Source organism: Pagrus pagrus (assembly GCF_965226575.1).
Source record: "Pagrus pagrus genome assembly, chromosome: 20".
Classification (NCBI taxonomy): Eukaryota; Metazoa; Chordata; class Actinopteri; order Spariformes; family Sparidae; genus Pagrus; species Pagrus pagrus.
Genome location: NC_140207.1, coordinates 3164206 through 3187905, shown reverse-complemented (window position 1 = coordinate 3187905; position 23700 = coordinate 3164206). Strand labels below are relative to the sequence as shown.

The window sequence follows — 23700 nt, the reverse complement described above, 5'->3', positions numbered from 1 at the left end:
TTATCTAATAAACAGGTGGAGCGCCGGCTCGTCTCCTCAAAGACGAAGAATAAAAAGTTTCATCCCGCTGCGCCAGCCATCAAATCTGACAGGAAATTGTTGCCCGGGGTTCATTACTTTGAATTTCAATAACAGTGTCCTCAGACTCTCCGTCTGTTTGGGAGCAGAGGTCTTTGAGGACCGAAAACTTTGTTAATCCTTCAGAAGTCTTGTTAACTTCGCTGCCAGGAGTCGTTTTGGGTGAAGAAGCTTTTTCTTCTTTCTTATGAATTGATCGTTCCAGTGCAACATTTTGATGATCTGGTTTCAGCTTCTTAAATATGTAATTTGCTGCTTTTCTAATACAGTATCTTGATCGGCAATTTGCACCAGGAAGGTTATGTTCTCGCCTGAGTTTGTTTGTTGGTTTGTGACCATGATTACACAAATACTAGACCGCATTAAACGGCTCCAGGATCTTTCACATCAAGAGAAAGGGTTGTTTTGTTTTTTTAAATGAACATTTTTGTTGATTATCGGGGAATAATGCGTGGATCGAGGCATTTAAGTGATGATTTATTGAACAAATCTGTCAACTTTCTGTATCTCGCGTCTCAAATGTGCAGTTTCACATCCGTTTCCAAACGTTTTTACAGCAACTGCTACAGCGAATCATTTATTCATGGAGATCTAGGATGGCGACTTTATTGAGTGAATACTCACACTATTATTATTAACTAGCCCACTTGGCTAATGATTTTAAAGCCTTGAAAGCGCTGCAGGTGCGTCAGTTATTTTGATGCTTGGTTATTTATGCTACTTCTGATGAGCAGAAGATGAATCACTCATAATCTTTTCTGCGAAACAGGTTGATTAAATCTCAGAAAATAGTATAAAAAGTAAACTGCAATGTCCCAGAGGTGTGGCATCTAGTAATCAGCTGATCGTCTCAGCTGTAAACTGAATATCTTTGGGTTTTGGATTGTCAAGACAAAAAAAGCAATCTGAAACACCAACCTGAACTTCGGGAACCTGTAACGGGTTGACTTAATTATTTTTCAACATTAAACAATAAAATCACTCAGCTGTTAGGGCTGGGCGGCGGTATACCAGTCTCATCACCGTCACTGGTGTCACGTTCTGCTCCGACATGGATTTTGCCGTCATAAATTTTTCAGTATATTAAAAATATGCTAAAACATGCTAATGCTATGCTAATATGATTCACCGTGGCGGCAATAACATGCACCGCTCCCCTCAGAGACCATCGCCCAGCGCAGTTCGAGTGACGATTATATCGTCTATCGTGATATTTGTGCGGGACAATATCGTGATATCAAACTTTGGACATCACACAATCCTACAGGCTACTCCTTCTCAAACAGATGTAGGCCCATACCTCATTGTTATTCCTATTTGAAGCAAATAAACGAGTATGTTTTTATCTGTGCTCCCTTACATTGCCAATAGAGTGAAAAGAGGAGGCAGAATAATGTTCGGGTGAAGTTTTCATTTTATTGTTGTAGCACCGTGATATACTGTCACCGCAAACAAAAAGCAAAACACTGTGACCCACTCATACCAGCCACATAAAAATGATCTATACCAAAACAAAACAGGTAAAACTGACAAATTAATTTGAGTGTTTCTCTTTCCCTCACAATTTTAATCCTCTTTAAAAAAGACGCAATCCATCTACACAGCCTCATCCGCTGCACACACCATGCTTTTACTTTGTAATGACCACACACACACACAGAGACACACACTCTCAACAAGTGATCAACACACGTACGAGACACACTCTCTGCCTGTTTTTTTCCGATGACCACCAGTGACAGACGCACACACTGACACGTCCATCGCGCTGTCAGGCTTCATCCCGCTGTGATCCACCAATAACCCTGCCAAACCAACACACACACACACACACACACACCTGGATGTTTGGAGTGTTTCATGCTGTCTGACGTTCGGGCGTGACGTTTCCACTTCCTCCCGCCGTTTCCATCATTAATAACATCTGCCAGCAGCAGGTTCTGCTCTGATAAACACTCTCGGCTGGATTAGAGATCCAATAGGCTTGCAGCTGCCACAGTCTTACCTCAGTGCGTGTGTGTGTGTGTGTGTGTGTGTGTGTGTCACTGCAGCGAGAGGAAATAAAGGCTTTTATGAATGATGGGGCTGATCAGAAGGAAAAGGGCCAGTTTAATGCTGCTCTCGGGGATTTCAAAGGTGACGCTCTCGGATTAAAGCTGCAGACGCCCGTTTGTCCGACACTTCATTTATTCTGCATTTACACCCCGAAACATTTATTCTACGTCATCCTGAGACCCTGACACTGTATTTTTTCAGCTGCACATCACTGCAGGTGAGGGAGGCTTCACTGCAGACCTGACACAAGTGACAGACGAGCTGCACAGCATCCATCCACATGATTAACCCTCGTTTGCCGATAAATCTAGCACACATCCATCCGCAAGAAGCGCACATTTCAGGCAACAGGGTGGCTCACATCCAGCACGTATCTAGGCTCTCTCCCTCACAATGTAGGCCTCCCCGAGCCTGTATGAATAAAATATGCCACCCCCATTATATAAGGCAAGAAAATGCCTCGCTCCTATCCGAGATGGGCTGTGTTTGAAATAACAGCAGGGTGGATTGCTGTGATTGAGATTCAATGGCCCACAGAAATAAGAGAGAGTGTTTGTTGTATCTGTGCACGGGGAGCGAGGAGAGGAGAGGCGAGGAAGAGGAGGGGAGGGGGGTGAAAAAATACTCCCAAGCATCCTCCTCATCCTCGGCTGCTCGACAGGCCCGAGAACACAGCGGCAGGAGGCTGAGATCACGGGCATCACCAGCCAAACTGCCCCTCTGTGCTGCTCTGTCACGCAGCGTTGCATCGCGATGCTATTATTAAACCCGACCACACACGCACACACACACACGCACACACACACACACACACACACACGCACACACACAGGTAGGCTCGGCTGATTGTGTCAACATCTCAAGGTCAAACAACGAGGTGGATTTCGGACCCAAACCGGGCGAACGGGCCGGTCCGGTGCGTGTGTGTGTCTTTTTAAACCAGACAAAGAGCAGCGGCCCGATCCCGCAGTGTGTTCCCGCTCTGCCCTCATCCTCTCCCGGCTACAGAGAGCTGGCCAGGCCGGTCCCTGGCTGACAAAACATCTGGATGGGAGGAGCGGGAGGGGGACGAGAGGAGGAGGAGGAGGAGGGGGCCGCAGGAATGGACGGTTAGATTCCGTTAGTCGGAGGGCTGCCGGTGCGGATGGGGATGATGATGGTGGTGGTGGTGATGAGATAACGGGATAACGAGGGGAAAGAGGAGGAGGAGGAGGAGGGGGGAGGAAGCTTGCGCTTTTTTCGCCCCCATTTTATTAATTTCTTACCCTCTGACAGCTCCAGCTCCAGCTCCGCCAGCCGGGCTCGGATCTCCAACGGTATCGGCGACGCCTCACGGTCCGCCATTCCGGCTCGTACCTTAGAAAACACCTCCCTGGTTCGGCTGCTGCCTCCTCCGCCGCCGCCGCCGCTGCCGCTGCTGGTTACTCCTGCCTCCTCCTTCGCTCGGAAAGGGAGAGCTTCTCCTCGGCGGCCCCTCCTCGGCGGAGGCGCGTAAAGGCTACGAGGCGTCGAGGGAGAACAAAGAGGATAAATCTGGGTCTCGTTTTAACGGAGGCCCGCCATGGCGCCCGGCTCCTCGAATCGTTGCAGACGCCGGTGGCTCGGTCGGCTCGCTCCGCTCCTTTGCGGCGGTGGAGGTGGTGATGATGAGGCTCGCGCAGCTCCACAGTCAGCGCCGTTTGCAGCTTCTTGCCGCGGGTGTCACGTGACCGTAGAGAGGAGGGAGGGAGGGAGGGAGGGAGGGAGGAGTGAAGAGCCGGTCATCACCGGCAGGGGGCGCGGCGAGCAACCACACCTACAGCACAGAAGGTGTAGTCCGCCTGCATGTGACCACACCTGAGGCATCTCCTGGACCTTCATACCGCTTTTCCACCAACGTCAGCGGGTCTACGCGGGCGTTTTAAACGCGGGTCGACCCACTAAAAATCACCTGTGGACCCCATTCACACTTTCCCGAAGCCCGTCTGTGATTTATTTAACTGAAGCGTTACGTTGTACGTCAAGGTCACGTCACGAATGCGCCGGAAACAGTTGTAACAGAAGAGAAAACAACCGTCGATCTTTAAGAACCAAAATGGTGGATGAACTATTTTGAACGTCACAACCTCCGCGACATGACTGTTGGCTGTGTAGTCTGATATTTCATTAGTTTACTAACAAACAGACTTTATTGACTTGGAAAATGATGTTAAACTGACAAACATCATGTGTGTGATTCATGACAGAACTCAAACAGGATCAATACATTATTTGTCTCTCTTCATTCACTAACGAACAAAGTTTTTCGAGAATAAGGTCCCATGGGGCAAACCGGAAAGGGGCGTGGCTTCGGCAAAAGTCGCGTAGGTGACGTCATCTGATAACCTCATAGTAGCTAGTTCACATATGGACAGACTTGTTGGGATTTTTACTGTTTTAACATGTTTTTCGGTGCCATGGTGGTGAAGTATATTGAGCGAGACAATGTAGTTCACTGACATAAAGTGCATTAATACTTTTATTAGAAATCATCTTTAATGTAAACATAGATGGCTTTATTTAGATAGATAACAATGGAGCACCGTCTTTCTCTTGCCTCATAGATATATAATACCAAATAGAATCAGTTTCTTTTCAAAATTGTACATAGTTACTATCCTGGAAAAGACGATATTTGTCGTTTTCTCGCTGATGTAAACATCAGATCCTCTTTGATGACATCATGAAAAAGATGTCACTCTAACAAAGACTGATATTTTACTCATCTTTAACAAATCCAACTAATCCCCTGATGATGTGTATATAATTCATTTAATTATGATTTTAGCAAAATATTACATTCTTAAAATGAAATGGTTTGAAATGTTGCCCTCCTCTCACACTTTTAGTTACAGATTTATAAATCATATTTGACTGCCATTGAAAATGTAATGTTTGGTTGTGCTGTGGCTGGACTGGGATTTTGCACTTGTATGGATTGTTTGTATGTATTTGAAGTTCTTGAATAAAAAGAGAAAAAAGGGTTTTAGCCTTTGACTACTGCAAAATATTTTTTATGAAAATACCATCAACAAGTTTGTATTTAATGAATCAAGGATTGTTCAGTGATGTTCTCCATTGCTCTGGCCATTGCCTTTTAATGTGGTCATTCTTAATCTGCACGTAGAAACTAAACCTCAACAGAATAATGTGATTAATATTAAAGGTCAAGTGGCCTTTAATTAAGTCCAGTATGATAGAACAAGCCTAATGTGGCAGAGATGCATAAGTGAGCATCAATTTGTCCTTCTGGTACAATCTATTTCATTAGTATTATTCATCATTCATTCATTAGGCCTATAGCCGTCCAGGAATCAAATCACCCTCATTGTAAACAAGTGGCGGGGCCTCATAATGCAGTAATGACTGTTATAATGTGACCCATCTGCCATCTGCTGGTAATAAAGAAGAACCACAACCGAGGGCGTGAACATCATCTGTTACATGGTGATGGTGCAGCAGAAATTCAAGGCAGAGAATGTCTTGTAGGATATTGAGGCTTTAACACATGAATGAAAAAGAAATAAATACCCTTTTATAAAAACGGAAGAAAGAAATTAAACAACGAAGGACAGACAGACAGACAGACAGAGAAAAGCTTTGATTAATCAGACTTTGCATCAACATATATAAACACATAAACCAACACTTTTAACTTCAAAGGCACTTCTTTAATATTTGTTCAGTATTATGTACATCTGTACAGACAAAGTAACATGTGCCACAACCATGCCTGCTCCTTCTCCATGACAACTGTTCCACAATAAAAATGTTATATTTTTAACAAACGAGCAGTAGATCGACTCAGTGCAATCACATTCAAGTTCTCAAATACAGTTCAAGCTCATTGTGCTGAAACAGTTCTTGTTTACAGACACTGAGTCACTACCACACCCAGCCAGAACATGAGAAGCCTCCCTGTGTCCAGAACATTGGACCTTATGACACTGAAGTTCAACTCCTCTCTCTCCACACCGCTGAGACGAAAGCTCTAGCACACAGAAGCACTCCTATCTAACATAAATAAAAATATGACATAAATTAAAATCTAAAATGAAATAAAAAAAATCATGCAGAGCTAAAGTATTGCTATTCAGTGCTTTTCAGGGCGATAATCACTAAAACATACTGGACCTTGATTCATTACAGGCCTGGACATCTCACCAACATCGGAAAATGGAAACAAACTGGGTGACTGGGACTAACATTTAAAGAAAAGCATCATGTGTGCCCACAGCAGCCCTGTAGACTAAAGAATAACACAGATGTATGGGGAGGGGAAATCATGGTGGAACAATCCTGTACAGAGAGAAACCACCAAACGAACACCAACAGCAGGAGAGGAAGTGCTGAGATGAAACTAAATCAAAATGGAACCTGGCCCTCGGTGAACTGATCTGAACTACAAACCAAGAAATAAAACCAACGTAAAGTAGAAGACCAACATTTACACATTCTCTCCACCTTTGTAAAAACTGAAAAGTTGGCTGAAACATCCTGAGTGGTCAGCGACCCCAGACCCACACCAGCCCATCCTGTTCTGAACCAGCCAGCAGTCAGACCCCCCACCCCACCCAGTGCACCCTTCAGTAAATGTCTACAGTGTTTATGAAGGGTTAGTTATTGTAATCAATGAAGATACAGACCTAAATGTTGTTGATTTAAAGGCTGTTTGGCACTTAATGTAATCTACACACAGATCATCCCTCACAGTAATTATGACAGTACAGTAAAACAGTTTTAGCTTATATGACACCATAGGACAAAGAAGATCCTAAGTGTCTTTTTCTCCACCCAGAATCATCACTGTGGCAACAGAGCTGGTTCGGGCGCCTGGCCTGGATAGGTTGGGATGTGTTCAGTGTCTGGAGAGGCGTGGTTAGCGGGCGGCGCCGGTTCACTGGACGATGCTCTCTGGCAGATCTGGGCATAGCTCATCTTCTTGGACTCCTGGCCAATCAGAGCACACAGTTGGGTTGGAATCAACTATTAGAAATGTCCCAATTCTCCAAATCCACCATTCAATTTGGCTTTTGATTTAAACTTCATCTTTTCGCTGACGGCTGTGCTATTGTTTCACTATCGCGTATGGATGCCATTTACATTTAGGGCAGGCATGTCCAAACTATTCCACAAAGGGCTGTGTGGCTGCAGGTTTTCTTTCCAACCAAGCAGCAGCACACCAGATCTGACTCATGTAATCAGCTGATCTCAGTCTTCAGACAGCTGATTGGTTAAAGTGTGTGCTCTTGGGTGGTTGGAACGAAAACCTGCAGCCACACGGCCCTTCGTAGAATAGTTTGGACATGCCTGATTTAGGGGGTATTTTAGAACAACAGCTTTTAACAAAAAATACCCTCAGTGATTCAACAATAAACAACAAACGATTCAGTTCAGTTGATTCAGCTGATCGTCTGGAAGTTCAGCTACAGGCTAACGCTAAGCTAGCTGAGTATTTTATTCACATTCTGGGTTTTTCTTTTCTTGCGTGAGAGAAAAACAAAAACACTCGGAGTATCACTGATCCTGCTTTTGATTTTGATCGAATTTCAATTTAGATCCCAAATCGTGACACTCCTATAATCTGTCCTCTCTGTATTGTTCTCCTCAGATCGTATCATCACCTCTTCAACATTGTGGCTCAGAGAAGGATTGTAGAAATCTGACATATAGATCGATCAACCATTGGTTGTCTATGGTTCAGTGCAACAGAAGTAACAAGGCGCATGCATGTGGAGTTTACAAGAAAACACAGGTGTCATTTCATATTTTCACATTAGTTTCTTGTTGCCTGTGCCTGTGATTTAAATGAAGAAAAACATGTCCAATCACCTGCATTCCTGTTCATTTACATCATGTGTTAAGAAATTCAATTAAAATGTGTTCATGGGTGCACATCATTTAGAAGTGTAGAAAGTTAGTGTGGAGCTCTGAGTAATGAAAACTGACATGACACGACTTCATTTCATTAAATTTCAGTTCAATTTCAAGGTGTTTAAAAGCACTCCCGATATTAAAGGACGGACTGAAACAAGCACCAAACTGGGAGCTCTGAAATAAAAAAAGGAGAAATAATTCAGCAACATAAAATCAGTGAAGCGGTTGCTAAGCAAGTCTTACTGCGATCGGTTCCTGTGTAAGCAGAGCTGGTTTGGCCTCACCGGTCGTCTCTGCGTGCTCCTTCACATTCCTGCAGAGATCAACAAACCAATCTCACCACACACAGCTCGGACCACAGCTGGCACCATGACAACTGCAAAACTGGTCAAAGTCCACACATGAAATATTCTGAGAGTGAGGCGGGCGGAAGAAAGCTAACTGGAGCAGCTTGTGCTGCGTCTGCAGATCTCATCATGCTATCAGAGAGCAGTCATGTAAAAACAGAGAATTAATCAGAACAGCTAATGTAAAGAAAAATCATCGTCCAGCTGCTGTCTCAGGGATACTTACTGCTGAGGCTCCTGTGTCAGTGTGGGCACTGATGGGCTGCTGCTTTTCACTGGATTCTGGTGAACAGAAGACAGTTCAGTGCTGTGCATGTATGTATGTGTGTCTGTGTACATGATAAGCATTTACACTGACTGGGCTTTAAGTACCAGATGAGATTCTGTTAGTTTCTTGAGCATGAGACACAGATGAACAGTGTGTGTGTGTGTGTGTGTGTGTGTGTGTGTGTGTGTGTGTGTGTGTGTGTGTGTGTGTCAGACAGAGAGACCTGGTTACCTTGACGCTGCCGTTAGCTGCAGGTACCGTTGCTATGGCAGTGTTTGCTGGGGGAAGGGGAGGGAAGCTTGTGGGCCCGAGCTCAAGAGGAGGAGACGGCTGACGAGGAGGCGACTGACTTTGTGCATTCTACACAAACACACACAGTCAGTTCATAGTCTCGTCAAGGTGAAGTGCACAAACAGCGATGATGCTCGCTGGATACTTACATGGTTGTTACCAGCAGACTTGTCCCATGACCTCGGGTTCTCTCTCCTCCTCTGGCTGAAGTTTCCTCTCCTTCAGAGCAGAGACACACAGCAGAGCAGCGATGAGAACATTTATACCTCAGCATTAAAGCATCTCCCCACCTGCTGTAATTCAAGTGTGTCTCTAGTTGTAGGCACAGAGGGCTGCATGTGTGCAGAATTGAAATTATATATAGCTGCTGCTTCTCAGAGCAAAGAGTAGAGACTTTACAGATATAAATCACTGCCTACAGTGCAGCACTCCTGGCTGTAACTACGGCAACGTCTTGATGAGTAAGTATAATAAATTATAAATAAATCCCCAAATTCACCAGCTGTCCTGTTTTTTGTCCTTGCAGTTGAACAATTCGTTGATTCTGTTGTTTTCTTGCTTATTTGATTTCCTATTTGTGTGCTCACATTTCCATTTGCTCTCTTTGGTTGGAGTTGGATTTTAATCCACTCTCTAAGTGCTCACACACTCAACCTTATTGGGCCGGTTCAAACTAACTGTATTTGCCTGTTTGGTTTGGTTCACTTGGGCTGCTGCAAAACAACCTTTTGTACAGACCTCTGGCGCAACCACAGATTTTAGAAGCAGGTAAGTCTCAACTAATGACACTCAGAATCAGTCGTTGCTCCGTGAGCTCTTTGTGACCAGGCATGGGAGATATCCAACATTTCATATCATAATATTGTTGTTGTTTGGGAGGGTCAGGTTTTAACTAGTAATTAAAATTATCAAATAAATGTAGTGGAGTGGAAGTATAAAGAAGCAGTAGTAGTACCTCAAAGTTGCAAATGACAATCGATACCGGCCCTGAAAAAGCCGTGTCGGTCAACCTCTAATCATGAGTATGAAAAGTATGAATAAATAAAGGACTGACAGTCTGATATGCTGTTCACATCTTCTTCTTCTGTAGCAGCAAACTGTTTGATTAGATATACAGTATGTGTAATAGTATAATATATAAGGTCTGTCAGTGGTTCCCTTCCCTCTAAACTGTAGACGGCCAGCCAGGTGAGAAATGACACTGTAATAGGTGAAAAATCACACAGCTGTTATCGGGATATTCGATAAATGAGCACGAGCCTGACTGTGACACTAGATGAACAGAAAGTGCTGCATGAGCTGCTCTCAGTCATCAGAGTCTGATTTCCCCACGTGTTACTGCAGGATGACATCATCAGGTGTGTCAGCATGAACGCAAAAGTACTAATGAACTAAACTACAGGTGTGAAAGTTAACTATGTCCATCCAACAACAATATTTATCCATGCTCATTTACAACAGGTATCTCAACATGTCACTTCTCAGCTACATGAACTGTCACGATCAGTTACACTCAAACTTGTGAAAACTTCTGAGTTTTGTTACCTTCCACAATCACCAGAGGGTGAGGAAACTTGCTTGTTGGGCTCCATTCTTCCACCTCTGCTCTGACGCCGCGCGTTGCCCCGCGCCCGCCCTCGACCCAGAGAGAAGGAGTGCTCCACTGGCACTTGTTCTGACGAGTGTGAGGAATCATTCTGACTGGACTGCCAACGGTCTCCAGAGTTCGCCCACCTCGAGCCTCTCCTGGAAGAAATCATTTATGAATGCCAGCTAGTGATTATTCACACAGCCTGACAGCTATCACACATGATACAAAATATTTTCACAGGTAAAAGATCTGAAGTGCACAACTATTATTTAATCACAACACAGAGTGACACGTAGCTACCTCGGCCTGTGTGTGTTGTGAGGTTTGAATTTGGAAGCTGCTGAGAATCCATTCACGTAGTCACCCATCAGTGGTGGAGGCTGCTGACAAAAACAACAACACAATCACACTGCTCATGACCTAACAAGACCCAAAACAAGACAAGACCACGGAGAGACTGTTCACACATTCAATGAGCCAAAACCAGCAACAGGATCACCCAATGTAAAAGAAAAGACTCTCTGTCTGATGATGTGATAATAAAATCTGCTCCTGTTATAAAGATCTCTTCTTGGACTCACCTCAGCACATTCTGGGTATCCAGTCGCCCACACCTCATTGGTGAAATCATACAGCTGCTGTGCCGGTACGTGGGTGTGGCAGGGCGGCTGGTAGGTGGTTGGGGAGTAGTAAGACGCGAACTGGTCCAGCTGGGCCGGTCCGTAGCCATTTTTCGGAGCGTAGGAAGTGACTGCCATAGTTTTGGCCTTTATCCTCACCATGATCGGCTTTCCCTTAAACACCCGGACCTCTTCCCTCAGGTACCTGTAGGCCTAATGACGACATGCACAGTAACGTGGTTGTCAAGTCATACAAACTACAGATTAACAGTATTCCAGTTCAAATGTAGTCTGGGGAAAATTTCTCCTAGCATCAGATATTCAGTGATAAGAAAGATGTTTGTCTGGATGTTACCTGTTGGGCATCAGATTCTGATTTGAAAGTGATGAACCAGTTGTCGTTGTTCACAAACTCACAGCTCAGGAACTTGGGCAGGCCATCGCCCTCAAAGAGAGCCTCCACCTCCTGCATGGGAACATTAAATCAAACCAGAGCCGACACAAAGAGACCTTACATTTAAAACCTAGGAGGAGAGGAGAGGAGAGGAGAGGAGAGGAGAGGAGTTAGGTTGTTATGGTGTGGTCAACAGTCTCTTGCCTCCTGAGGTGTGCTGTCGGGGATCTCACGCAGGATGACGACACATCGACTCTGACTGGGCCGGACCTTCTGTCCACATGGAGCCACCTGGACCACCGGCAGGGCTGTCAGCAAATGAGAGAAGAGAAAATCGCAGGACAAAAATAAACCACATTTATCAAACTCAACTTTACAGCCCAACAAAAAGTCTTTCTTGTGTTTATTTGAATTGTTTGATAAAAAATCCTGAATTTTGCAGGAATGAAAATCTTACAATCAATCCATAACACAACTGTCCATGTGCATTAGAAATATATTATCATTACTAATGACTAATTAAAACTCCAGACAAATTGTGGTTCAATCACAGCAGAATACCAACACTGACATTTTAAAATGTCGGCGATGAGGTCCAGGTCTGTGCTGATGTTCTTGATCTTGTCGAGGCTAGCCAGAGTTTGGATGGAAAGATACTGGTCGCTGTCCATCTGAGAATTGAGGTACAGGTCGTTGCCAAGGTGCTCCCTGCGGAGGGACAGAAGAGGACAGTCTCGAGGAACGTTTGGAGGACACAAAGGTTATGACATGTCACACATGATTATATTAATTTCCTGACAAGACAAGGGAAATGACTTATTTAAATACAGTGATAGGGAGGTCATATAATAGTGCTCAATGACAGCTGGAATAGCAAACACAGCACTAAACTGCATGTGATAGTTTTACTGTTTTATCAGAGTAATGGGACTACATTTTTAATTTTGTCTTTATGCTTAAATAACATGTTGCCTCGTTCATAAGCAGTCATCTAAATATCTGATGACATGACTTCTTCAAGTGAACTAAGAAACGACGTGTTGTGAGTCGTTACCTGGTCAGGCAGGACTCCAACACTGTCCTCAGCTGTTGTCTGACCTCATCTGAAAACAAAAGAAATCATGTGAGCAGACAAAGTCAATCAAATAAACTACAAACAACTAAGGTCATTTCATAGTGGTTAAAGGGTCATTTCACACATTAAAGCAGTCCACTGGTCCCATCTGCATCACACTCCTCTAACACTGTTGAAGTCATTGTGGCCAGTTTAAAAACAAATGATCAAAATCGATATAGCAGAACCAGATATCACCTTATTCATTCCACACAATCTTCTTCCTTTTCAATACATGGTGCCTACATTACCCACAATGCAATTTAACCACTGAGTGACATCGATGGAGGCAATCTATCAGATTACATGCAGCTTCCTCTGGAGCCACAAAAGGCTTTATACAACTTTTTCCACACACAGAGGAGCACTCCCCAAGACCCGAACACACTTTAATGTGGAAAATTGATGGAGTTTCCTTTAAATAATTATACAGTTAACTCGGGAAAAAACAGTAACTCGGACTTTTACCTGTGACAGGTGGCTCACTGGGCTCGCTAGTAACTACAGGAGCTTCAGTAGTCAGCGTCTGGTACTCCAGTGTGCCGGGATCTGCCTCAACCACGGCCTCAGTCAGGCCCACGTTCTCCAGCTGGAACTCTGGCACGTATCCTACAGAACCAACCACACAGCATCATACCACCACACCAGAGCCCAAATGTGCTGCAGACTATTACATTCATTCAGCAGTGCTGCTCCTGTGATGTAGTGAACATGATAAATTGAAGAAGTCACTCCAGCCTACCTTCCTGATCGGTCAGATTGTTGGGGAACTGCACCCATGGCTGCTCAGGCTGCAGGTAGGCGGGGCTGGGGACGTCTAAGTTAAAGTTGGGATTGGTCCAGACTTCAGCATCAGGGTTAAGGCTGGGGGCAGCAATAGGTCCCTGAAACAACACAATGTTCACAATATTAATCCAGTATGAAGATTTATCAGGTGTATTTATGAGAATCTTTTAAAAACACAAGTGGCAGAGTTACTTAAAAAGATTAAATTAATATAAACAAAAAACAGACAGAAAATGTTCTCCAGTAGCTCTGATCTGACTCAATTTAAAATCTAATGTTCAAATGTGTAATTGAAAGAACTGGATGCTATTTAATCTTACTCAATGCTACAACAGAGATGTATGAAGATAAAGTCAGGTGAAGTTTCATAGTCCACACACTTCTTTAAATTTCCTCTCCAACATTGTTCTTCAGATAACAAACCCTCTGAACCTGAGTGAACACAACACTCACATCCAGGCTGTGTTACGTTACGTACTGTAGGTCTGTGAACCACCACATTACTGTTGTTTCTTTCTCATCTCATTCTTACAAATCTGTCATGCGTCAAGGACGTCTGTGTGAACAGCCACTACTCGTTATGTAACATCTTCTAAACAAAGAGTATTTAAGGCGACCAGTCCAGTCGTGGATTCTTTGTACGTGTATGTGTGTGTTTAGTTTAGTGCATGAATGCACCAATAAATCACTCCGAACCTCAAGGCTCAACCTCAAGTCTTTCTTTGTCTGACTGAACATTGTTTTTACTAAAGGGGTTAAGACTTCACATTGAATACTTTCACTGAACCCAACTGTCTCATGTTGATTGACCACTTACAGGCTGAGTGCAATCTGTGTGCCAGTCCCACACACAGGGTCCCTGAGGCATCACAGTGCTGTATGGGTAGGCTCCCAGCAGAGCCATAGATGGCTGGAGCTCAGACACCAAGGCCGGGATCTGCTCTGATTCAGTGCCCGTCTTGCGCTCGCCCTGGGTGACCTCGACCTCAGACACGCCCTGGGCCCACCCCCCGCAGCTCTCCTCCAGACCCAGCTTGATCCAGGGGTGGGGGTAGAGGCGGCAGAGGGAGGCGTCGGCGTCCTCTCCCAGCAGCTCAGACACCATCTCCCTCATCCCTCCTTCGCGCTCTCCCTCCTCAGCAGTTGCTGACGGATCGTGACAGAGGGGGTGGATCTCATATGACGGAGTTGAGGCATAAACGTCAATCTGGCCTGGGTCCACAGCGATCATGACGGAGTCGTCCTCGCAGTCCAAAACCGAGGCGTTGTCATCTGGACAGCTGAAGCCGTTAGGAATCATGTACAAGTCACAGTTGCTAGTTTCATCATGGTCCTTGAACGGCATCTCAGTGGCTGAAATATTGAGAGTTTCTGGAGGAATATCACCGTCAAGTACAGTGTGCTCCTCCTGTGACATGTGTACCTTCAACTCATTCGTTTCCTCATCAGAAGCTGTTTGGCAGTTCAGATCTTCAGGCTGAGAGCTGTCCTGAGGTTCCTCAATGTTAAACAGCTGTGAAGATACAACAGGATGAGGAGTGGTGGTCTGCTCGCCTGACAGTGAATTGTCAGGAGTTCCTGGAGGAATATCATCAAGAGCATCATGCTCCTCCTGTGACATGTGCCTCTTCATCTCATTAATTTCCTCTGAGTGAATTCCACCTGGTGAATCTCCAGCTTGAGGAAAACAGTCAGCAGTGTCATGCTGCAGGCTGATGTGGACTTCAGGGTTGATATAGTCAGAGGTAAATAATTCTGAGTGTTCTGTATCTGCAGATTCATGCTTCACTGACACAGAGAGGGGCTGATCGCTGGGAGTCCGCTGTGCAGCTGTTGTCTCTTCTTCCTCACACATATGCATGAAGACTTTCTCTGGTGGATTTACCTTTGTGTGGATTTGTCTGCATCCACTCTCAGTGCTGTCAGCTTCAGTCTCTGGGCAGAAACTATGCTCTCCTTCCTCTGAAGATGTGCACAGATACAAGGAAGAGGAAGGTGGAGGGGAGGGGGCAGTAACAGAGAGCGGGTGAGAGGGGTTATCAGCTGTTTCTGGTAAAACAACTGTGACATCACCTTTCTCTGTGACATGTTTGCTGTTGTGACAAATTTCTGGTTGTGGTTTTTTGTCCTGAAGAGGCTCCTCTGAGTCACTTATCAGAGACACCAACGCACCCTCAGAACTGCTGACTTCTCCACTACGAGGCTTAATGCTGCTCAACTCAAATGTTGGGTCGTTTGAATTAACATCAACTTTGTCAGATGTGATGGAGTCGCTCTGGTGAGACGTGGACTTGACATCTGACAGAGCTGTCAGATCTGTGTGGTAGGAGAAGGCGGTCAGTTCAGTGGGCAGTGATGACACAGCTGAGATGGTGGAAACTGAGGAGACCTCAGTGAGAGTCGTATCTGCTGTGCTGCTGTGACCATTACCCTCCTCACTGTGGCTTCTGTATGTACTCACAGGGATGGGCCTGCTCTGCAGGGATGATTTATCCATCTCGATGTGTCCTTCAGACAGAGGCAACACAACCTCCTCCTTGTGCAGCGGTTGGAGGTAGAGACCGCTCTGACTGGAAGTGTCCAGCTCAGGAGTTTCAGCTGCTGCTGGTTGTGAACTGTGGATGAGCTGCTGTGTTGACAGGTCAGACCCCCGCAGATGATGGTCCAGAGGGTTAAAGTCAGAATCAACACTCTGATCCAAATCCTCCTCCTGGAATTTGACCACTGTTTCCTCTGTGGCCCTGAAGAGTCCCTCTGCTGCTCTGTGGTCCACTAAACACACTCTCTCCACGCACACACACTCCTCTGTAACTCTCTTCTCCTCTGACCCCTCCACACATGCACTTTCCTCTGTGTGTGACATCAAGTCATCCCTGGACTCCTCTGCGTTCTCTGCAGCTGTCTGGTCGGTCAGCTCTCCAGACTGAAGGCTGTCTTGTGTGGACGTTTGAGGTTCGTCTCTGCTTGTCTGACTGCTGGACGGGGGCAGTGGGTCACACAGAGGGTCCGCCAGCTGTGGAGATACAACAGGAGGAGTCTGCTCGCCTGACAGTGAACTGCCTGGAGGAATATCACCATCAAGTGCATCATGCTCCTCCTGTGACATGTGCCTCTTCATCTCATTAATTTCCTCTGAGTGAATCCCACCTGGTGAATCTCCAGCTTGAGGTAAACAGTCAGCAGTGTCATGCTGCAGGCTGATGTGAACTTCAGAGTTACAGTCAGAGGTTAATAATTCTGAGGGTTCTGTATCTGCAGATTCATGCTTCACAGACACACTGAGGGGCTGATCGATCTGAGTCTCCTGTGCAGCTGCTGTCTCTTCTCCTTCCTCACAGATGTGCCTGAAGACCTTCAGCTGTGGAGGTACAACAGGATGATGGGTGGTGGAGTGTCTCTGTGACAGGACGGTGGAAGACGGTTCAGCATGTGATTGTGCTGGAGCTGGTTCCTCATCATGTGACTGATGGGTCATCTTAGACTCTGTGACATGCTCACAGAGTGCGGATGCGTCTGTGTGTGATTGGCTGGAGGCGGGAGACTCCACTATGCAGGGCAGGGCAGCTGTTTCTACTTCAGCTGTTTGCAGTGACAGTGTTGCTCCAGCTGTTTGGGATTGGCTGTGAACGTGGTCATGTTCAAGGTCATCGGCGTCAATGGAACATATGCTGTAGAAGCTCCGGGTCCTCGTTTCGAAACCTTGACCCAGTGTCGTTGTGACCACACAGACCTCCTCGCCTTCCTCATCGTTGTGCTCAGCTCCGGGGTAAACCCCCTGTGGCCCCTGACACACACTGACCAGCGGTGGCTCACCTGACACCTCACTCTCTGCGACACTGCCCGGGGAGTTACTGGAGTGTAACCTGGTGGGAGCTGACCAACTGCCTGCCTGTTTCTGCTGCTTCTGGCCCTCTGGGAGCGAACTGAACCATGAAGCTCTGAGTGTGGCATTCTCCAAAATCTTCTGTCTGACTGGACTCTGTGTGGGCACCTCCATATAGGGAGCCGGTCCACAGCTGGGACTGGCAGTGTGTGTCACACCTGCCTCTGCGTCCGTGTTTGTATGCATGTTTGTGCTGGTTGTGATAATAATAGCCCCGGTCTCCTCTTGAGTGCTAGCTGCTTTAGGATCCCTCTCGCTCCGCGTGTCACCGTCCCTGCTGACCACGGCCGCCTCCGGACAAACTTTGTTTTCCACTTCTGGATTTTTTTCTTCATCCTCTGGAGGCTTCCTGTGGGCCCCTCCATCTGCCACACATGTCTTCTCTTCGTCCAAGCACACATGCTGAGCCACAGCCGCAGCGTGTCGCCTGACCTGCTCCGTCACCTCGTTCAGCCCATCGTGGAGCGGGGGCTGTAACAGACCGCTCCTCTCGTTCTGCAGGCCGGGGTTCAGCTCCTTACTAAAGCAGCACCCCATCTTCTCCGGCCTAGAGTGGGAACAAAACACAAGACTTCTATGGCCGAACGCACTGAGAGCCTACACAACACGAGACAATATCATGAGCAGCTCCTCACGATGGCTCAGCCGCATGCAGAAAGAGAAAAGACCCTCTACTCCTCCCTGCTTCACCCCCTCCCCTTCCCTCCCCCTTTTCCCCTCCCCTGCCCAGAATAGCAAATGTGAAGGAGCTCACATGTCCCTGCCACTCAACAGTGGGCCGCACACCACTTTGTGTGTGTGTGTGTGTGTGTGTGTGTGTGTGTATATGAATGCATGTGGGAGCCCTAGTTAGGCTACAGTTTGAGAGGGGTCAGCACATGGCCCAGCAGCCACCAATCACAGAGCGGTAATGCAGCAGGGTCCACTCCTCCCTCTCTGTCCCTGAAACTCCCCCTTCCTCCCATCCGACCATTCACTTCTCTCTCCCTCCACTCTGACTTACATTAGTTTAAGCTTCCTCCCTGCCGCCCCTCACAAGGCCACGAGCTGTCAGGGCCCCAACAATCACTCAGACTATTCTGTAGTTGTGAATAGGCTGAAGACTAGCGATGACATAATCAAAGTATATTTAAATAACAGTTACTTAATAATATTGCTATTTCTGTCTACATACAGACATACTGCACTCCTGAAAAGGTTGTTTACTCTGTGTTCCCCGAAAAGGTTAAAAGTTTTTCCTTATTCAAATCCAGGGTCTGAAGATAGACGGTGTGAAAATGTGATCTGTGATTTTAGGTTATATAAATGAAGCAGACTTGACTTTTTCAAACAAGAGTTGCTTTCCAGACTTAAATCTGACCATGAAGTTGGTTTCAAACAAGTTCAGACCAGGTTTCTGCGCAGTTTTCTTACTTTAGGTCCAAAAGTACAGTGTGACTGTCTGTGTAGCGAGGGTTAATGTTACAGTACCTGGTAGACGTAGTAGTATCCAGGACCCAGCGCTCCGAGCGTTAACTGCACCTGTAGATCAGCCGGACACAGTGGATGCTGGTCAGAAGTCATGTGACTCGGGCTGGTGGGCAACTCGATGGGACAAGTGCTGCTGCTGTCGATGGTCACCAGGGAGACTGGCTGGAGGAGCAGAGGACAGAAGGAAGTGAGTCACAACGGCAGCTGGCCTGGAGGACACTGCAACAGCAAGAGGGCTCAATGTGGAGGAGTCCTGGTAAATACTGCACACTGAACTGCTGTAAAGTAAACAACAGGGTCATAATTTCATATGTGTTTGTGATAAGCAGATGAACATCTAATGGGTCCGCCTCAGGCTCCACTAATGATTGCTTAGATCACCCAGTAAAACTTTTCTCACAGTGCTGTAGCGATGGTGTATTTTTGTAGGCTAACCCTGAGTTAGCATCGCTGTGATCCCCTCAGCAAAAAGCCTGTGGGATTTTTGAACCAGATTTTGGATTACTGCAGAAAATAATCTCTTTGACAAACACAAGTTTATGATACTGACACGTTTTGTTATATTTCTCTTAGTCAAAGCCAAACTGATTGTCTCCTACAGAGGATCAATAAAGAAACATCCTATCTTATTTAAAATGACTGAATTCTCAGTTTTGGGTGAACTGTTCCTTTAACCTTTGATCATGTACCTTCCACAGACTGACATTAACTCCACGAGATGCTGATGCACATCAGTTTCAGCTAACCAGATTGATTAAGGTTAAGAAAATATGTTAAACTGTGGGAATGAAGCTGATTTCTCACTCATTTCTGGTGGACACCATCTTAACTGACGTTAGCGTTAACGGCTAACGTTTATAAAGCATCTTGTTAGCAAACTTTGTGAGCTATAAGCTAGGTTAAGTTAGCTTCAGAACATTCAAAACGACTGAAAACAGGCATCTGCAGTTGAGTTTTGTGGTAAAACTTTAATCTAACTAGCTAAATGACCGTGTGTAGAGACATGTCCCGTCTGGTGCTCTGACCTCTCCGAGGCGCCGCGGCGTTGACGGCAGTCCTCTCGGCTGACAGCCTGGATTAATAACCGTGTCTGTTAGCTTCAGTTGGTGAGGAAAAACCTCCAAAAAACAAAAACACACCTCCTCCAAGTGCAGTGAGTCAAGTTAGCCGAGCTGTTAACCTCTGGTGGAAAACAGCAGCTAACACAGCGGAGTTCGTAATTAGCCATCTACCGTTACGTTAGCTAGCTAACGTCCATTAATCGAACCCTAACATTAACGTTAGAAGAAGCTAACGGTCACCGCTAACTACACCTAACGTTTAACAACATGTCCTAACATCATCCCTATCAAAAACCTGCCTCTGTCCGAGGTGTTGACATTGATTGTGACTCACCTGTCACCTGCCGTCCTGCTGCGTTAAAGTCAGGCTCGACTTTTTGCGGTTCCTCTGCGGGATCGTGACTTTCCCTCTGCTGTCTGCTCCCTACAAACACGTTAACGTGACTGTCGGAAGTTGCCATGGAAACTGCGCGTTAAAGTAAAATCTGAAAAGTGTGTTATCATATTTTAATTTGATTTTAAAGTACATCTGCTGAACTCCCATATCCACAGGACATTTTGAGAGAAAAACCATAATGATTTTTTTTTTAATTAGTAGGATTTTCCATGATTTATTGACTCAATCAACTGTTCAATAATAGTCAATCTACCACTTTATCATCGTTTTGGGTTAGGGTTATTTGCTGTAGTCCAGGATTAAAGAAATACGGAGGTCCCCAAATGCATCCTTGATCACCGCCCTACAAAATAAAAGTATGGAGGACTGAAAGTGTCAAAATCATAAATACATTAAAATATATATATATATATATATATATTGCTCAATAAATTAATTAATATGACCTTAAATGAAGCAAGAATACAATTGAAAATAAATGTAGGCTAGTCATTAATTAAAATATAAAACGTGACATCAATTGATATTTCTGCTTAAAGAAGCAATAAGTAGTTTTGGAGTAGAAATTCAAACTCAGAATTTTAATATTGACATAATTATATAAGACAAACTCAGATATACTTGTTTTTGGTGCATTTAATCGCATATTAATTTATCTGCTGAGCCAATTATGTATTTCTTCGTTAATTAATGATTTGGGTAAATTTTGTCCCCTGTAAAGGTTTGTATTTTAATAAATGACATTTTCCATTTTTTTCTCCACATTTTAATCTTGGTTTGTTTTTGTTTTTGTAGCTGATTGTTCAGATATATTTTCTATGAAATTATATTTCCCTTAATGAAGAGCTTTTTTGAAATAATTCTTTGTCCTGACAGTAGTCAGATATTAACATGAGGGTGAAGATATGATATTTAACTCTTAAAATGTACATTGTGTGTTAGCATTGTGTTAGTTTTTAACTGTAAACACTCTGTATAATCTGACAATCAATCATTAATTTGGATTTTCTTATAATATCCAGTTAATGGTGTGAATTTTGTATCCCAACATAAAGTGAAAATGTTATTTATTTCTTATTTTGCTCATCAACTTTTAGATTATAAAATATATCTATGAAAATATAAATATACAAAGTTACTAGCTTTTAAAAGAGCCACCCGCAGGTCGCCATCAACCCCAAAAATCACACACAAAACAGGTACAGTAAAACCCTGCAGAACACAAATTCACTTTTCCATCCTCATGAACAAGATAAAAATTTAATGAGAAAAGAAATTAAATTCCACGTACAGCAGGTGGTTGGATATTCATCAAAAAGGGGAAGTAAGAAGAACATTATCACACAAGTTTGATCCTAATAGGATATTTCCCTGTAGCTAAGGAAACAGACAAATGTGTCATTACAATATAAAGTTCTTCTGACGCACAGAAAGCAGAGTCATTATCCAAGTCTCAGGATTCATCCCACTCCTGTGAGACAAAAGTCATGGTGAGACTTCACAATTAAGAGTTCCTGCTCTGAGGAACTCGAGTGCTTTTATCTCTGTTGTGGAGGAGATGATTAATGATGAAGCCGGAGCTGACGGGGCTCCTGTGATCAAGTGTCCGTGGAGGAATCCTCCAGCTTGCTTTCTGACTGAACCCTGTTCGAGTACACCGTGAGGAGTTCACAGTGCTGGATCAGGAGTACAGGCTCCAGTAGATGGTGTTGAAGAGCAGGTAGGACAGCGGGAAGGCCAGACGGGAGTACGAGTCGATCATGTAGCTGTTGCTGACCAGCAGGTCCACGTTCTCCCTCACAGACCGCTGCCGGCGGAGGCGAGTCCCCTCTGTGGGCCGGATTTCTGGAGTCTGGGCCGGCGTGGTGAGGGGGTCAGAGGTCAGAGTGGGCGCAATGCGGGAGAACGGAGTCAGCTCAATGTCATTGTCATGGAAACAGCCGTCGAAGGCCATCGCCTGGCTGGCGTTGAAGGTGGAAGGGATCTGAAACGGTACAGAGAGCAGTCAGAAGCACAGAACAGACACAAACACCTCCAGGATCATATAACTGTGGGTATCAGTGGGTGTCTGTACGATTTGTTGGGAATGTTATATACTGTTGTATCATAATATTTTAAAACGCATCATATTTTAAATGTTAAGTTAAAATTACTTGAGTAGATATACTTAGTTACATTCCAACACTGTAAAAATACTTAGATAAAATACCAGATTAAAGTCCCTGTGTATGCTCTGGTGTAATGTCTCTGTTTGGCCACTAGAGGGAGACATTCAGTAAAATATGGCTGCCCTGACTCCCTGTTCCTCGCCCGGCTCCCTCCCTGTTGATGTTTGGTGTAATATTCCTGTGCTGACCTTCCCCTTCTTCATCTTCCTCATCTCCTCCAGAGTGGTGCAGTAGTTCACAGCTGCGTACTCGATCACAGACAGGAAGACGAACAGGAAGCTGGTCCACAGGTAGATGTCCACTGCCTTCACGTACGATACCTGGACAACAAGCACACACATCCACAAAGTCAAACATGGAGACATTTTACACAACTGATGGAGTCAGTCTGCTCCAACAATGACTGAAAAGGAACACTGTGCAAGATAGACGCTGACTTCATCATACATGTGCTGATATAACAGTTTGAAAATGTAACTCACATATGAAGCAGATGGAGGTTAGATGTGCAGTGCATTATGCACTCAATTAAGGCCTCAGAGCAGCCACACGGCACCAGTAACATCACCAGACTCCCTTAACAAATCATGTAATTTTACGATTTTTTGCATAAGGAGGAACTTTACACACTTGTCGCTATGAAAAATTTAAAATTAATGATGCCTTCATGTAAATTCGGCATCAAATACAAAACATGAAGGGCCCTAATGAGACCTGTGAGGAGTCCTTCTGTACCTGAAGGCCTGTTTGACCCACACAAACAGAGCTGTTACCTGAGGCATGGAGGAGGACACTCCTGTGATGATGGTGGACATTGTGAGCACTGTGGTTATACCTGCGGGAGGACGAGAAGAGGAGTTTTTACCTCACAGCTCGTCTGTTTTCAGACTGAACACAATCTACAATCCACTTCAAATAATGTATGAAGGTTTGTGAAGACTGGACAGTTGGTCAACTTAAAGGTTGAGTAAATATCATCCAAGTGTCAAAAATAAGTTCATACAGTCACATGATGTGGACAAAAAGCTGGTCCCCACAAAGTAAATCATAACTTTTTAAGGGTAAACACTTTTTGGTTCAAGTTAATCAATTAATGTAATTAATTTAACGTGTTACCCAAAGAGACTCGTGCAGGAACGGCCCTCCTGTCGATCCAGAAGGAAACCCAGGACAGGACGACCATCAGCATGGTGGGAAAGTACGTCTGCAGCATGAAGAAGAAGATGTGCCTCCGCAGGATGAAGTTAATGAAGAGACGGTTGTACCAGCCTGACGAGAAGAG

The 23700-nt window shown here is 45.0% G+C and overlaps 3 protein-coding genes across 7 annotated transcripts in view; all 3 read right to left on the bottom strand.

Annotated features, from left to right (window-relative positions):
- The window catches only part of LOC311249127 (disco-interacting protein 2 homolog C-like), a 49084-nt gene extending 43969 nt beyond the window's left edge, over positions 1 to 5115 (bottom strand). For all 3 annotated transcript variants that reach the window (XM_084339884.1, XM_084339885.1, XM_084339886.1), the window contains exon 1: positions 3399 to 5115. In XM_084339884.1, coding sequence (XP_084196010.1) covers positions 3399 to 3477 — 79 coding nt within the window. In that variant the 5' untranslated portion in view covers positions 3478 to 5115. The remainder of the gene's footprint in view (positions 1 to 3398) is intronic.
- A 692-nt stretch (positions 5116 to 5807) lies between these two features.
- LOC311249601 (uncharacterized protein) lies at positions 5808 to 18884 on the bottom strand. 2 transcript variants are annotated; one of them, XM_084340772.1, is made up of 16 exons: positions 18793 to 18884; positions 14257 to 17869; positions 13396 to 13537; positions 13122 to 13262; positions 12594 to 12642; positions 12111 to 12247; positions 11744 to 11847; positions 11501 to 11611; positions 11107 to 11358; positions 10826 to 10908; positions 10480 to 10680; positions 9084 to 9153; positions 8875 to 9003; positions 8602 to 8657; positions 8272 to 8341; positions 5808 to 7101 (listed from the first exon to the last, which is right to left on the bottom strand). In XM_084340772.1, the coding sequence occupies exons 2-16, from the start codon at positions 17857 to 17859 to the stop codon at positions 6955 to 6957; spliced, it is 5295 nt and encodes a 1764-aa protein (XP_084196898.1). In that variant the 5' UTR covers positions 17860 to 17869; positions 18793 to 18884; the 3' UTR covers positions 5808 to 6954. The 2 variants fall into 2 exon arrangements, with proteins under 2 accessions (XP_084196898.1, XP_084196899.1); XM_084340773.1 differs by having other exon boundaries at positions 10826 to 10905.
- Positions 18885 to 21488: 2604 nt separating this feature from the next.
- Positions 21489 to 23700, bottom strand: part of LOC311249889 (gamma-aminobutyric acid receptor subunit rho-3) — a 32404-nt gene continuing 30192 nt past the window's right edge. For both annotated transcript variants that reach the window (XM_084341267.1, XM_084341266.1), the window contains 4 exons: positions 23535 to 23687; positions 23192 to 23253; positions 22607 to 22738; positions 21489 to 22234 (listed from right to left, as the gene is read on the bottom strand). In XM_084341267.1, coding sequence (XP_084197393.1) covers positions 21932 to 22234; positions 22607 to 22738; positions 23192 to 23253; positions 23535 to 23687 — 650 coding nt within the window. In that variant the 3' untranslated portion in view covers positions 21489 to 21931. The remainder of the gene's footprint in view (positions 22235 to 22606; positions 22739 to 23191; positions 23254 to 23534; positions 23688 to 23700) is intronic.

Coding starts and splice junctions, on each gene's coding strand:
- LOC311249601 (XM_084340772.1), bottom strand. CDS start 17,859: ATGGGGTGCTGCTTTAGTAAGGAGCTGAACCCCGGCCTGCAGAACGAG. Junction 9,004..9,083: donor AGTCTGCTGGTAACAACCAT/GTAAGTATCCAG, acceptor GTGTTTGTGTAG/AATGCACAAAGTCAGTCGCC. Junction 8,342..8,601: donor CTGACACAGGAGCCTCAGCA/GTAAGTATCCCT, acceptor TGATCTCTGCAG/GAATGTGAAGGAGCACGCAG.